The sequence below is a fragment of the Anser cygnoides genome, chromosome 2 (assembly GCF_040182565.1).
Source record: "Anser cygnoides isolate HZ-2024a breed goose chromosome 2, Taihu_goose_T2T_genome, whole genome shotgun sequence".
Classification (NCBI taxonomy): Eukaryota; Metazoa; Chordata; class Aves; order Anseriformes; family Anatidae; genus Anser; species Anser cygnoides.
The window spans coordinates 99,927,527-99,939,997 of record NC_089874.1 but is presented as its reverse complement, the minus strand read 5'-3'; the positions used below and the strand labels follow the sequence as shown (position 1 = coordinate 99,939,997).

The window sequence follows — 12,471 nt, the reverse complement described above, 5'->3', positions numbered from 1 at the left end:
TGCCTCCTTTCCTGAAAACTGCTATTGCTTTGTCTTCCCCATTCATATTCTTTTTTCTTTCTTTTTTGCTGCATGGAGACTCTCTGCTGTACAAGTGTAAGTATTTTTTTAGCTCTGCTGTTTCTGGCCTACTTGTTTGCGTTTTTGTGCTCCATTTGCCTCTGTACTACTGTGTTAGTCTCCTGGGAGACTCTAGTGCCATCCATCTGCACTTACAAAAAGAAATAGGCAGCAGTTTAGGAATGAGATTGGATTTTACAAGAAGGCTCAGCCAGCACAGCGTTTGAATTTAAAGCATCTCTTGACTTTGAGACCAAACCAAAGCAGAGTGCTGATGAGATCTAAGCAGGAGTGTTACTGCTCAGAAAGAGAATCTATCGCTTGGGTTTTATGTTCAAGCATCACACAGCTTGATGAAACAACGGCTTAAGAGTGAGCATAAACTAGGGTTTTCTTGACATAGCAAGTTCCAGGTGCAAGAGATGTCATGGGTTATCTCTGAGTTTGCTCAGGTGTGTTTTCTTTGTCTGACTGAATCGCTTTGAGATTTTGAAAGCTCTTCTCACCTGCTGTCACCCCTAATGCCTTCTCAAAGCTGAAAATCCATATGTAGTTTTGCAGGAAGGAGGGCTGGGGGGAGATGGGTTGGGGAGCTGAATTTTGAGAGAGAGGGAGAAGTTGTTCATTAATGTAAGTCTTTCAAGACGAGAATGACAAGAGAGTCATGGAACATCTCTAATAGGATTGAATATAAATGATTCTGGAGGAGGAGGAGAGAAAGATGGAAATGAGCACATCCCTAAGCACTGAGAGTAGTTCCCGTTATCTGTATAATCAAGGAATGTAGTGTGTAAGACTCTGTTGCTAAAGGCATGTAAGTTTCTAGCACTAGAAACAAAGCTTCAAGCATTTAAAATGTGACCTTGGTTGTTGTTCTTAATCCCCGAGACACTGATGTTCTTCCACATTTGGTAAGATAACTTAAGAAAACTCAAGAGTGTTCAGATAGCTTTGTGAAGAAGGGAGTCGAGAAGAAATCTGTGAGCAGTGATCCATTTAAGAAGAGATCCTAGGAGTTTAAAGGTAGCTTGGATGCATGAAACTGCCTAACTCTAAAGTGGCCTGAGGGGTAACTCCATGGAGCCATCTCCAGAGAGAGCTGCGGCATGCATGCATGCAGACCTCCTCGAGGGCTTCCAAGAAATAGAGGTACACAGGTTAATCTTTTTAGCTGTTCTGCCAGGCAGCCTGCAGTGTGCTCACAGAAAAGTAGGCAAAGCAAGGAAAAACTTTAGGAGGTGGCCTGCTGTGGTGGAAAGTCGCTGGAAGATGTGGAAGCAGTCAAGGAGGGGAGGTTGATGCCAACAGCTATTCCCCTGTACAGGCCTTGGGTTGAAAGGGGAGGCAGTAGAGCTGAGTTGCGTTTGTGTGGCCGGAGGTGGTGCGAAGGCACAAGGTGTGCATGTGCCCAACCTGAGCAGCTTCCCTCAACTATGGGAAATGGAGCTCAGGCTGGAGAGGGCCAAGATCCTTCCCTAGGAGGAGTTCAGACATCTCCTCTGGTAGTGAGACGTGCCGTGCTGCTGTAGTGTGCTGTACACTGTCTGAGATATGAAGCAGAGATGGTCTAATATTTTGCAGAAAGAGCACACTGGCCTATTTAAATTAGTGCTTTGACCCATTTTGTTCTGAGTGCTATCTAGAAAATTCACTTGACAAGAAGTGTTTCATCTGTGCACTTCCTAAACAGGCTAGAAAACAGAAGGTTTTCCAATGAAAGTGTATGTGTAGCTGTTATATTCATGCTGTTAAAACAAATGGCAGGCATCTCTATCCCTCTGCCTTTATCCCCAGCAACCAAGCTGCTGATGGATTGTGCCAGGCTGACGGGAAGTTACAGCGATGATAAAGGGTTCTGAGCACCAGCACAAGCTCTGCAGGGTCATCTGGGGGCTCTTTCTCATTTAGGAAGGAAGATGGAGTCATCCGGTTCCTGGCTCTCAGGGGTATCTTGGAGTGTTCAAGTCACTGCACAGGAGCCTCAAAACTTAACCTGTGCTGTTCTGCATTGGTGCCCTGGGCCAAGGCAGGGCTCTCAGCTTGTCTGTGTTCATCCAAGAGCACTGCGGACACTGGACATGCAGTTCCTGAGCTATCAGAAGCCTACCGTCAGCCTTGTTTCCTGTCTTCCTTCCTGATCTTCTTCAGCACATGAATCGCAGCATTATCCTGATGTAATTTCCAGTTGCACTACCAGAAAGAAGTTGCAAACAGGCCAAAATGAGTGTAAATATACATTACCAGGAGAAATAGGCTGCAGCTGGAAGTGCAACTGGTGGTGGCTCCTAATTGTTGTACCCCAAATGCTGAGCTGCTTCAGCTCACCATCGCAAGAGGTGCAAATGCCTTCAGCTGTTCCAGTTTTGGATGAGCCCAGTTTTATCATGAGATAAACCCTGCATTTGGTTTATTGCTAGCTCTCAAAGTAGCGTCTGACCTTTTGCTGCAGTAGCACTTTGCCTGCTCATTAGTTTCATGGTACGTCTCCTCAGGTAGCAAGCTATTTCCTGTCTGATCACAAAGTTACTTTATCATGAACTGATGCTTGTCAAATGTGGACGTAGAAACCTGCAGCTGAAGGTATCTTTTTCTGCCGGTGATGTTCATGGCAGCAAAAACACAGCTCTGTTGCATGGACGGTGCTATCACTGCCCACTCTGTAATCTGGCTGCCCTTTTCTGACGTTGAGACGACAGGTAATACCTCTCCTGTTCTAAAAATCTGTCAAAACCCCGAGCAAAACCCTGCGAATAGTGACATAATAATCCTTCTCACTACTTCTGGTGGGAGCATAAATTTAGTACGTGTGAGCGTGGGCACTGAACTTTCCATAAGGAAAAACTATTAAATGCCTAACTTTAAAAATTCATGTTGTCTGAAGTTTCAGTGCCAACTATGCCTTTTCTGGCTCTCTTAAAATTGATAACACTAAACTTGATTAACAATTCTGTTGATGAGTTGTGAGCCATAACAAAATCCAGCTTCCTGACTGTCACTCCACATTTGAAGTCGTTAGGTAGGGCTAGAAAGTGAGTGGACGTGTTGGAAGTATACAGATGTCACTGAAGCCAGCAAATATGACTCTGCCACAAAGAGAGCCTGTCTTTACAGGAGCCAAGTGACTTTAAATTAACTCCTTAGGAAACATACACCTCAGCTTTTGGTTTACAAGTCTTAAAATGCTGAGCTAAGTTAAAAGGTTCAGAATTGTCAATGCACAGTTTCCTGTAGCAAAAAGTCTTTATTGCCACGCAAGCTTTCAGAGGAGTTCAGGCAATTGCCACGCAGACAAGAGTTCAGGCAAGAAAATAAGGGCAGCTTTCCTCCAAAATTAACAAAACTAAGTCTTAAGTCTGGGTATTTGTGCTCTAAAGGCAACATATTCCTTTTTCTGGTAATGTGAAGGTGAGAAGAAGAATAGCACGTAACTTATCGTAGATACATTGAATGTATGTAAAGGTAACTTTACACCTTAGTGTATCTAAAGTGCAGGGAAGTCGTGTGTTTCCTGGTGGTATCACTAACCCTGGCATGGTATTTACGGTATTTTGAAGGGCTGCATGCTCCAAGACTATATTTTCCTAGGGAAGCTTGGTGAGCTGTGTGATGGTATCCAGAAGCGTAGACACCTGGATTTTAATCCTTCCCAGAGGCATGTCACTAGCTGAGGAAGTGTATTTTATATCAAAAGTAAAAGCCAGAACAAGGACTGGTCCCTTGTATTGTCATTAACTGTGTAATAGAGGCCACAGTAATTACTTAAGTTTTCCATGCCTCGTAATCCCATATGCAAAGGTGTGGTTTTAATAGCTACCTTGTTTTACAGTTGGGGATCAATGAGTTAATGGTTGGACAATTAAATTAATTATCCTGTTTACAACCTAAGATTTTAGTGGGAAGAATAACTGCCTCCCTGCTTCATTTTCAAAGTCAGTTCAACAAAATGCCAATTTAGAAAAAGTTATGAATGTTTGAGAAGGGGAGGAAAAAAAAAACATTCCTTCCTGCTATTAAATCCAATCAGATCTCGAGAACAGATTTGCTGTGTAGAAAGGAAAAAGTGTTCCTTGTTATTTCTTCTGTCTGCTGAAGTCCTTTGTTTTTATTTTATATTGACAGATGACTCCTAAGTCAAAAAGGAAAAGCATCCACAGTAGAATGCTCCGGCCGGTGTCCAGAGCTTTTGGTAAGTGAGGATTTCATAAAATCTTTCTGCTTCTTTGCTTGCTGAGATTCTTCTAGATAGTTCTTTATTCAGAAGCACAGAAGACTGTCCCTCCCTCCGGAGTGCATTTGAGGCCATGTTGCTTGCTTTGTTTCGTGAATCTTCTAGTGTGTCTGGTAGCAAGTGCTTGCTCACAATGCTCTGTCTGCTCACAAACGTGTTGTGGCTGAACACGTTCTCTAAACGTGTTCATAACTGTTTACCACAAAAGAAAGGAATGGCATTGTCTTTTGTTTTAAACAGCATGTTAAGTCTAATTAGAAAGTTTTGATTTCTCTTAGAAATGGAATTTGATCTAGATAAAGCACTGGAAGAAGTACCTATCCATATAGAAGACCCACCGTTTCCTTCCAGCAGGCCGGACAAACGAACGTCTGGATTCATTTCAGAGCTGCCATCAGAAGAAGGGAGAAAACTCGAACACTTCACAAAATTAAGGCCCAAAAGGAATAAAAAGCAGCAGCCCAGCCAAGCAGCAGTGAGTCTACATCAAAATCCTGTTGGCGATGTTGTCTGTTGATTGCTTTTTGCCATGAGTCATGTCTTGCAAAGTAATGAGGACAAATGTTAAAGTTTTAAAAGCTATAAGCAACTTCTTAGTTTTTCTTCTGGTATTCATGTATTTCAGTGTGCAATCCCTATTACAAGCTTTTTGTCTTGTTTGACACAGCCTAAACCCAGGGTTGGTTTTATCCTTTTTTATTTACTTTTGTTTTTTAATGGAAGCAGTTTCTGGAAGTACATGGAGCTTTCACAGGAAACTCATGAAATACCACAAAACATTTCAAATATATTGCAAGGGTTTGCTAAGTCTTAATCTTTTTTTTTTCTGCCTGCTTTAAGACTTGGTAACTTGGCATGGATTCCTATTTCTATCAGCTCTCAGAGGAGCTACCCTGTGACACCCAGCTTCCCACAGCTCCCTAGCTGAAGGTGATGTTTGGGCCAGCAAATCTGCATAGTCACAGATCTGCTTTTCATGCTGGAGCCTGCCTTAGAAAAGCGAAACAGAGCACTATCTGTCTGTGAAAGGCATTGGTGTGAACCCAAGTATACGTGTGTGGAGTTCCCACAGTTCCATTTCCTTGGCATACCACATCAAGAAGATTTATTTCTGTGATGGTATATCCTCAGGGTATATAAGGACAGATCTGGAGGAGTTACAGAGCTATCTCCTGGCAACAGAGCAGAGCTGATATGATAAAATAACCCTTATCTAGGGGCAGATATTGCTTCTCTGAATTATAATGCCTAGTAATGAATGTCTGTGGCCTCGTCTGCTGCCTTAGGATTGTTGGAAGAGAGGACCCTTGAAGATTTCCTTAATGCTGGGAAAGATCACACAAGGCAGGTTTTTTGTACCACTTGGGAGTGGAGAAACCTTGAAGCAAAGGGGGAAACGCAAGCCAACTTTCCATTCCCTTGCCCTTTACAGAGAAGGATAGAGGTAGCAGGAGGACAGACTGGTCTTCACGTTGTAGGGAAAACGCATCTGTGTTTACTCCATCTGATTCCAACTCTGCAGAATGCACGTGTTTTCCCAGTTGCTACACTTGCTTCCCATCTGAACTTACTCAGCGCATCCTGTGCCACCTGCGTAAGCGTGGGGAAGGAGTGGGGGCATGGGAGGGCAAGTGCTCTGCTAATAGGCTGGCGACCAGAAAATAAAATATCTTGCTTGACAGAAACAAAAAGCTTACCTCTTGTTAAGAGGAAGTGCTACTTCCCATGACAATGCAATGCTCTGGGAACGCTCATCCGTATTGAATTAATTAGGAAATAGGGGGTTAATAGTTGCAGAAATTGAAACAAACTTTTTTTTGTTGTTACTGAAACTCATTTGTCCCTGTCTGGTTTGATGGACCATTTAATTCCTTAGCTGTTCAGACCTGATAACAAATCTAAACAAAACTTTAAAAGACTTGAGATGTTTGCTTGATGCTTCCAAAAATGAGACAGACAAATTTTCAAGTCTAGAGTTACGAGTGGACTCTGTCATTGTTTGCAGAGTTGATTTGCTGATGCTTTTGCCAGTCTGATGCTATAGAAAGCAATGGTTAGGAGAAGCACTTGAGAAGCAAGAGGCACAATCTCAGATCCCTGCTTTGCCCAGTATGGATCTGGGATTTCAGTTAAGGTTTTTTTTTGTTTGTTTGTTTGTTTGCTTTTTCCCTTTGCAAGCCATGATTTTCTTAGCCAAAACTTATGGCTTCATGTCCACCCAGAACAAATGTTTTGGGGGTGTGTTAACTGAATCAAAAGATTAAACTATTTGCATAGCTTTTTTTTTTTCTCTTTAAACTTTTATACTGCTTAAAGCAGGACTGTTTGGTTGTTTCCTGTTCCCATTATTTCCATTGGGTAATTTAAGGAATCTCAAATGATGATAGCTGTACTTCTCTGGCTTTGCTGAAAAACAGACTTGTATTCTGGGAGTTGCTGTAGTCTGGAAGCTAAAAAGGAGAAAATGTAGATTTTTAACTTGGGGTGGATGGGCAGAAGAAAGCTTTATAGCTCTGTCAGGCTGTATACTGAAATGTATACCCTGAAATGAGTGTTGAGAGAGAGAGAAAAGAAGAACTCAGCATCCCCAATATGCTTCTGCACAATATGATGAAACAGTTGTTTATAATTCAGTTTTTGTTGAGATCTTCACCTGATGGGTTCTTCAATCATGTGTGAGGATCTAGTACAAGAAAGAGAAGAGCATGTAACAAACAGACTGATTCGCTTTATTTCTTCTTTCAGGCCTGATTCTTCCTTAGTGAAGAACATAGAGGGCTCACCTTTAAAGTTAGGCTAAAAGAAATATGACAAACACAAACTAACCACCTTTCCCGTTCCCCTTTTCTTTCCCCTTCTCCTAGCATTAGGAGCCAAAGGGATGAAATAAACCAGAGCTTAGTCTTTTACCTTAACATTGAACACTAACAGGCATTGCAGTAAACATCTATAAGAAAATTCTGTGCCTTGCATACCTTATTAGACCCCAACATTTGTGTATATCCTTAGTACATTTTTAGGAACTTGCTGCTTTTTCAGTTGCAAAATGTTTTCTGTTTTGAGGTAGATCTCGTTTGCAGTGGATTATTGGATTCTTGCATTGCTCTGGGAAATGGACTTGCCTTTGATACACAGATGCTTTTTCTTACTGTCTAGAGAAACAGTTTAATATTCATCCTTAGAAACCGTCAAATACTTTCTTATTTCTGCTGATGTCAGTGTCAACCATTTTTTGTGAGGGAAGTCAAACACTTACCTTGGGACAAAGAGCACTGATATGACCAAAACAGATGTCAGGGCATGCATGGTTGCCTAGTTTCACATCTTTCAGCTAAACAAGTTCTCTGGAAAAAAAACAAAGGTGACAAGAGTTGGAAGTCTGAGAAATCACTGTGCTTCTTAGGAAAAAACTTTTTTTTTTAATAGATATCATGCTTTTTTTTTTAATTGAAAACATGCAGGTAATAAAGCAGTCTTTACCAAATAGCGTCTTGTCTGATTAGAATTACATTAATACAGCAAGAATCAGCAAAGTATTAATTATTGTCTCTGGTGGCCAGGTAAATACTAGGCTTCTAACAAGATTCAGCCACTGGAAGCTAAAAAGTTTAACAGACGTGTCAAAGCTTTAGTTCATATGCAGGCTGTCATCCTGGATTAATGAGGCTGGGTTTTACGTTAACTGTGAGTTTTTAGAGTGGTTGTTTTTCTTTTTAGAGGCTTGGAAACCAGTCTGTATTCCAGCTGAAAAGGGAAGCTAGGGTTACTCTGAACTGCTGTGGCAACTAGCAGGTTCCTTGACTTAAAATTGTTTCAAATCGTGAATCCTACTATTTTGTGGCAGACTAATTCCTGGTCATCAGTACTACCAAGAATACAACTGGGTTGGGCCTTGTGGCATCCTTTGTAGTCACCTGAAAGGGTTTCATACGTCCTTTAAATTGAAGGAAGTTTCTCTGCTCGTAATAGAGCTTTTCATCAAAGCCACATGCAGGAGCTAGACCACGTGCAAATTCCTCCCAGGAGATGGCGTGTTTCATCTTCGGGAGGCTACAGAGACACCGACTGATCTTCACAGGGCCTCGGTGGTTGGCAGGTACCGCTAACTCAGCTTCTTTTAGATGCCTTCAGTCATCCACGTTCAAAATGTGGGTGCTGAAACCAAAGAAAGGGGGCAGGTTTTTAGATGCTCGGCGAAAATCTGGGTTCGATTCCTGAAGTGAAACACCGAATTCTGTATTTAGACTCTCTGCTACTGGATGTTATGGATTGAATGAATTTTAAAAGACTCTGTTAGCCCACTGGAGCTCTGTTTCTAAATCTCCAAATCCAGAACATGGTTTTTCTCTGAACAGGGAAAAAAATAGCTGTTGAAAATATGTTCTCTGCAGGTGACCACTGCAAACACACAGAGTAGGATTTATTTTTTTTTAACTGCTTTTTTCATTTCTGTCTTAATTACTGCTCTACTCTCACAAGCCCAGGACATTCAATTCCTAGTCTCATCCAGTATTTGGTTGCACTACCCAGTTTGCCACTGTTGTTTTGTGTTACTTTGTGTTTGATATAGTGGGGCAACTGGCCTGAGTAAAGGAGCTGGTGCTTCCGTTGACTGAGGTTTGGCTGGCACGTGCAACTTTAATAATGTCTTAATTATTAATAATTATAATTTAAACAAATGCACTTGAATTATTTTACACTAGAGAGGTATTTTCTTCTGTCAGGTATCTGCTGGAGTGCCTCCAGAAGGGGATCAGAACGGTCTCATGGGAAGAGTGGATGAAGGCGTGGACGAATTTTTCACTAAGAAAGTCACAAAAATGGATTCAAAGTAAGTTAATTTAAAAAAATAGTTAAAATAATCTATCCTGATAGCTGGGAAAGTAGCAATTCTAAGTCGTATTTGATTTCTGTTCCCAATATTCAGGGTTGCTTTTGTAAAAGACAGAAAATACCTTAATAGTCTAAGATACTGTGAATTCAATTACCCTCCATTAAAAATGACTACTTTGAAATAAATTGCTTTGGTATGCCATGTGGAGAGGGTTATTGACTAGCAGGTATTTGTATAACTCATTTGGCTTCATATTACGCTTCAGTGGAGCTCATTAGAGCTAAAGCAGAGCGGTATATTGGTCAAGGCTCTCCTCTCTAGTGCCAGTAGTGCACACATGGATGTGGCTATCTAGTAAGGATTGATCGGGCACGCTGTTGTGGTCAATGACAGTAGATTTATGCTGTTTTAGTAATATATGTTAAAGATACATTTAATGAGTTTGTAGTACTCCAAATTTAGGAAATATGTTTGTCTGGAAGATACGTCTCCTTTAGCTTTGTATAGGGGGAAAAATCTGGCTTACACAATTGCTTTGTACTTGGTTGTATATTTGCAGATGCATGCATCTAGAAGTTCTTGCATTAATGCATGCTTGGATTTATACATCAATGCATACATAAATACTTCCATAAATAAATGAGAAAGCTAGGGCAAATTCTGGACAGCTTGGAGTGACCCCTTCTGTACTGTATGAGATGTCCATTAAGGAAAATGGTAGGTGTGAGCTGGTGGACAGCAGTGGCAGGAAAGGCAAGTGTTTTAAAGTCAGTGTGTTACAAATATTTGTAGTGACATGTGAAGCCATGTGTGACATACTCTGTGTAGTGGTAAAATCGTGGTAGCTTTGAAAAATGTATTAGCCAGGTTAAGTTCAGGGTACTGGCAGGCTGCGGCATCCTCCTGTGCTTCCCTTGGGCTCCTGCCAGCCGCTTATTTCAGATGTCCCTGTGAACTCGCATATCCCTGGCCATGTGCGTGGCTCAGGGATCTTTTCACAGCCCCCATTACCTGTCTCCATTTGCTTCACCGGTGGCTCTTTCCAGTTGGGGTGCTTGTATGCAGACATGCTCTGTGCTCAGCTTTCCCCTCAAGTGTGAATGCTCTGCCTGTAAGATGCAGTTTGTAATTTAGGTGCACCTGCTAATGACTGAGCCCAGGGCAACACGTAGATCATACAAAAGGTTGGCTTTGCCCAGGAGAAGTCATTCTGTGCTGTTTAAAAGAGAAGAGGGAGGGGAGTGACGAAGAGATTGAAATGTCCATGTCTTTTATCAGGAGACCGTCGACTAAAAGTTCAGATGGCAGCGAGCCCAGCGAAGCAGGTGATGAGAAGAAGAAAAGGGACTCAAGGAAGAGCGGCTTCCTTAACTTAATCAAATCAAGGGGCTCCAAATCTGAACGTCCTCAGACTGTGGTGGTGGCTGAGGAGCCCTCCTCACCCAAGGTTGCTGCAAAAAGCCCAGCTGTGGATACAAATAAGAAGGAGCCGAAACCTGCAGAGCAGAACGGCGGTACGGAGCGATCTGAGGAATTAAAGACACCAGACTCGCTGGAGGAGGCACAGCCAGATGATGCTGCAAAGGCTGAGAGGGGTGACAGCAAAGGAAGCCCTCAAGGAGGCCGGAGGTATGGCGTGCAGGTGATGGGCAGTGGACTTCTCGCAGAAATGAAAGCCAAGCAGGAGAAGAGAGCAGCCTCTGCTCAGAAGGTGAAGGCAGTTTGATTTCTCTTGAGTTGTTGTAAAAAATGGACAAGAGCTAGGTGTCTCCAGGGGAGGGGTACAGGGGCTGGTGGCTGGGGCTTGTCGTATCAACCCTGCTTTCCACCAGGGGTTACAGAGTTCCTGAAGGAGGATTGTTCAGCGCTGGGGTGGTTGAACGTGAATGCCCTGGCCAGGGACCGGGCTGCACACAAGAGAAGACATGCCCTTAAGCCTGCACTTTTTCTCCTCGTGCAGAGGAGGCGACACCAGCTCTTGCACTTGATGTCAGGCCACCACGAGCTCAGAAGAGGGCACGTAACTGTTTGCACATATTACAGGGTAATTTGGGAGCAACTAGTGAGCACAGTTTGGATGTCTGCACTCTATATGATGTGTGGTTTGTTCAAGTGTAATGGAAGCATGCTTAGCATAAAGCCAGGAATGACTGTTTACTGCGGTGCCCTGCACACTGTACCCTCAGGTGTTTGGCAGAGTTAACTACACGCTTCTCTTTTGGAAGGTGATGTAGCAAGTTGGAGAGATGTGTCATATTTTAAGTTACATATCCCATGCAGAGCATGCTATCCAGCTCATGCTTTTTTGTTACACTTCTTAATTTTATGTCCTTTTGTACCACACCTAATTATTCTTATGCCTTGGGTTTCTGTATTTCAAATACTAATACTCAAAACAATAATACATTAAAAAAAAAAAACACAACCTATTCTCCACAGTCTTCATGTTGTCCTCATGTTGTAATATCCTCATGTAACTCCAAAGCTTTTTGCATCAGAATATTTTGCCTGATGCCCATTTCCCATTGACCTTACCCGCTGTCAGACCCTGCTTTCTCCAGATGCAGTTCTCATGTTCTAAAATTACCAAAGGATCAGTGATTTCCTCCTTCACTCTTCCTCTCTGACATACTGCCCGTTCCCCACCATTATCCCCCAACAATTTGGAAGACATCACTTCATAGCAAAGCTCATCTGCAAGCTTTGCCATGTTTTCCTTTACAATGCTGCAGTTATCTAACTGGATCTGGGCAAGACACTCAAATGTTATTTTTACATCTCTTCTCACTCTTACAGTACTTGCTGTCATGTCTGAACTATTGCTGCAAACCCTGAGGTCTTAATAATAAGACCTCAGGCTATGGCTAACAAGCTATATGCTCGTTGAAGTGACCCTCTGCATGAAAATGAATTTTCTGAGGAAATGACCTATTCCCACCTCTCTGATGCTGAATAGTGCCCATGAATAGCCTCATTGATTTCTAAGACACCAAGTTTTCAAGTAAAATGCTACATGATTGTAAATAAGACTGTTACAGTCTGCTTAAAACACTGACTTACATCAGATAATATATATATATATATTTTATAAATGCATAAATGGTTTGCTTGGTGCTTTTCAGTTTCTTAACATCTGGGATGATGTGGTTGAGGTAGGCTATTAACAGGCATACTTTTTTTTTTTTTTTTGAAAGTGGAGAGAGTAAAAGTCTGCTTCCATTGATTAGCTTTCACAGCATTGATTGAAACCTGAATTTCAGCTATCCAAAAGGAAATCTGTTACCTTTTCCCAGTATTATGTTTTTCACCCTTTGAGGTGTTTTTGTCAGCTTGGAAAGGTTACCCCTCT

The 12,471-nt window shown here is 42.1% G+C and overlaps 1 protein-coding gene across 6 annotated transcripts in view; it reads left to right on the top strand.

The window, feature by feature from the left end:
* Positions 1-12,471, top strand: part of CARMIL1 (capping protein regulator and myosin 1 linker 1) — a 186,694-nt gene that overhangs the window by 159,508 nt on the left and 14,715 nt on the right. For 4 of the 6 annotated variants that reach the window (XM_066992706.1, XM_066992703.1, XM_066992700.1 and 1 more), the window contains 5 exons: positions 79-96; positions 4,180-4,246; positions 4,567-4,763; positions 9,013-9,119; positions 10,401-10,833. In XM_066992706.1, coding sequence (XP_066848807.1) covers positions 79-96; positions 4,180-4,246; positions 4,567-4,763; positions 9,013-9,119; positions 10,401-10,833 — 822 coding nt within the window. The remainder of the gene's footprint in view (positions 1-78; positions 97-4,179; positions 4,247-4,566; positions 4,764-9,012; positions 9,120-10,400; positions 10,834-12,471) is intronic. The other 2 variants (XM_066992704.1, XM_066992702.1) reach the window with 1 other exon arrangement.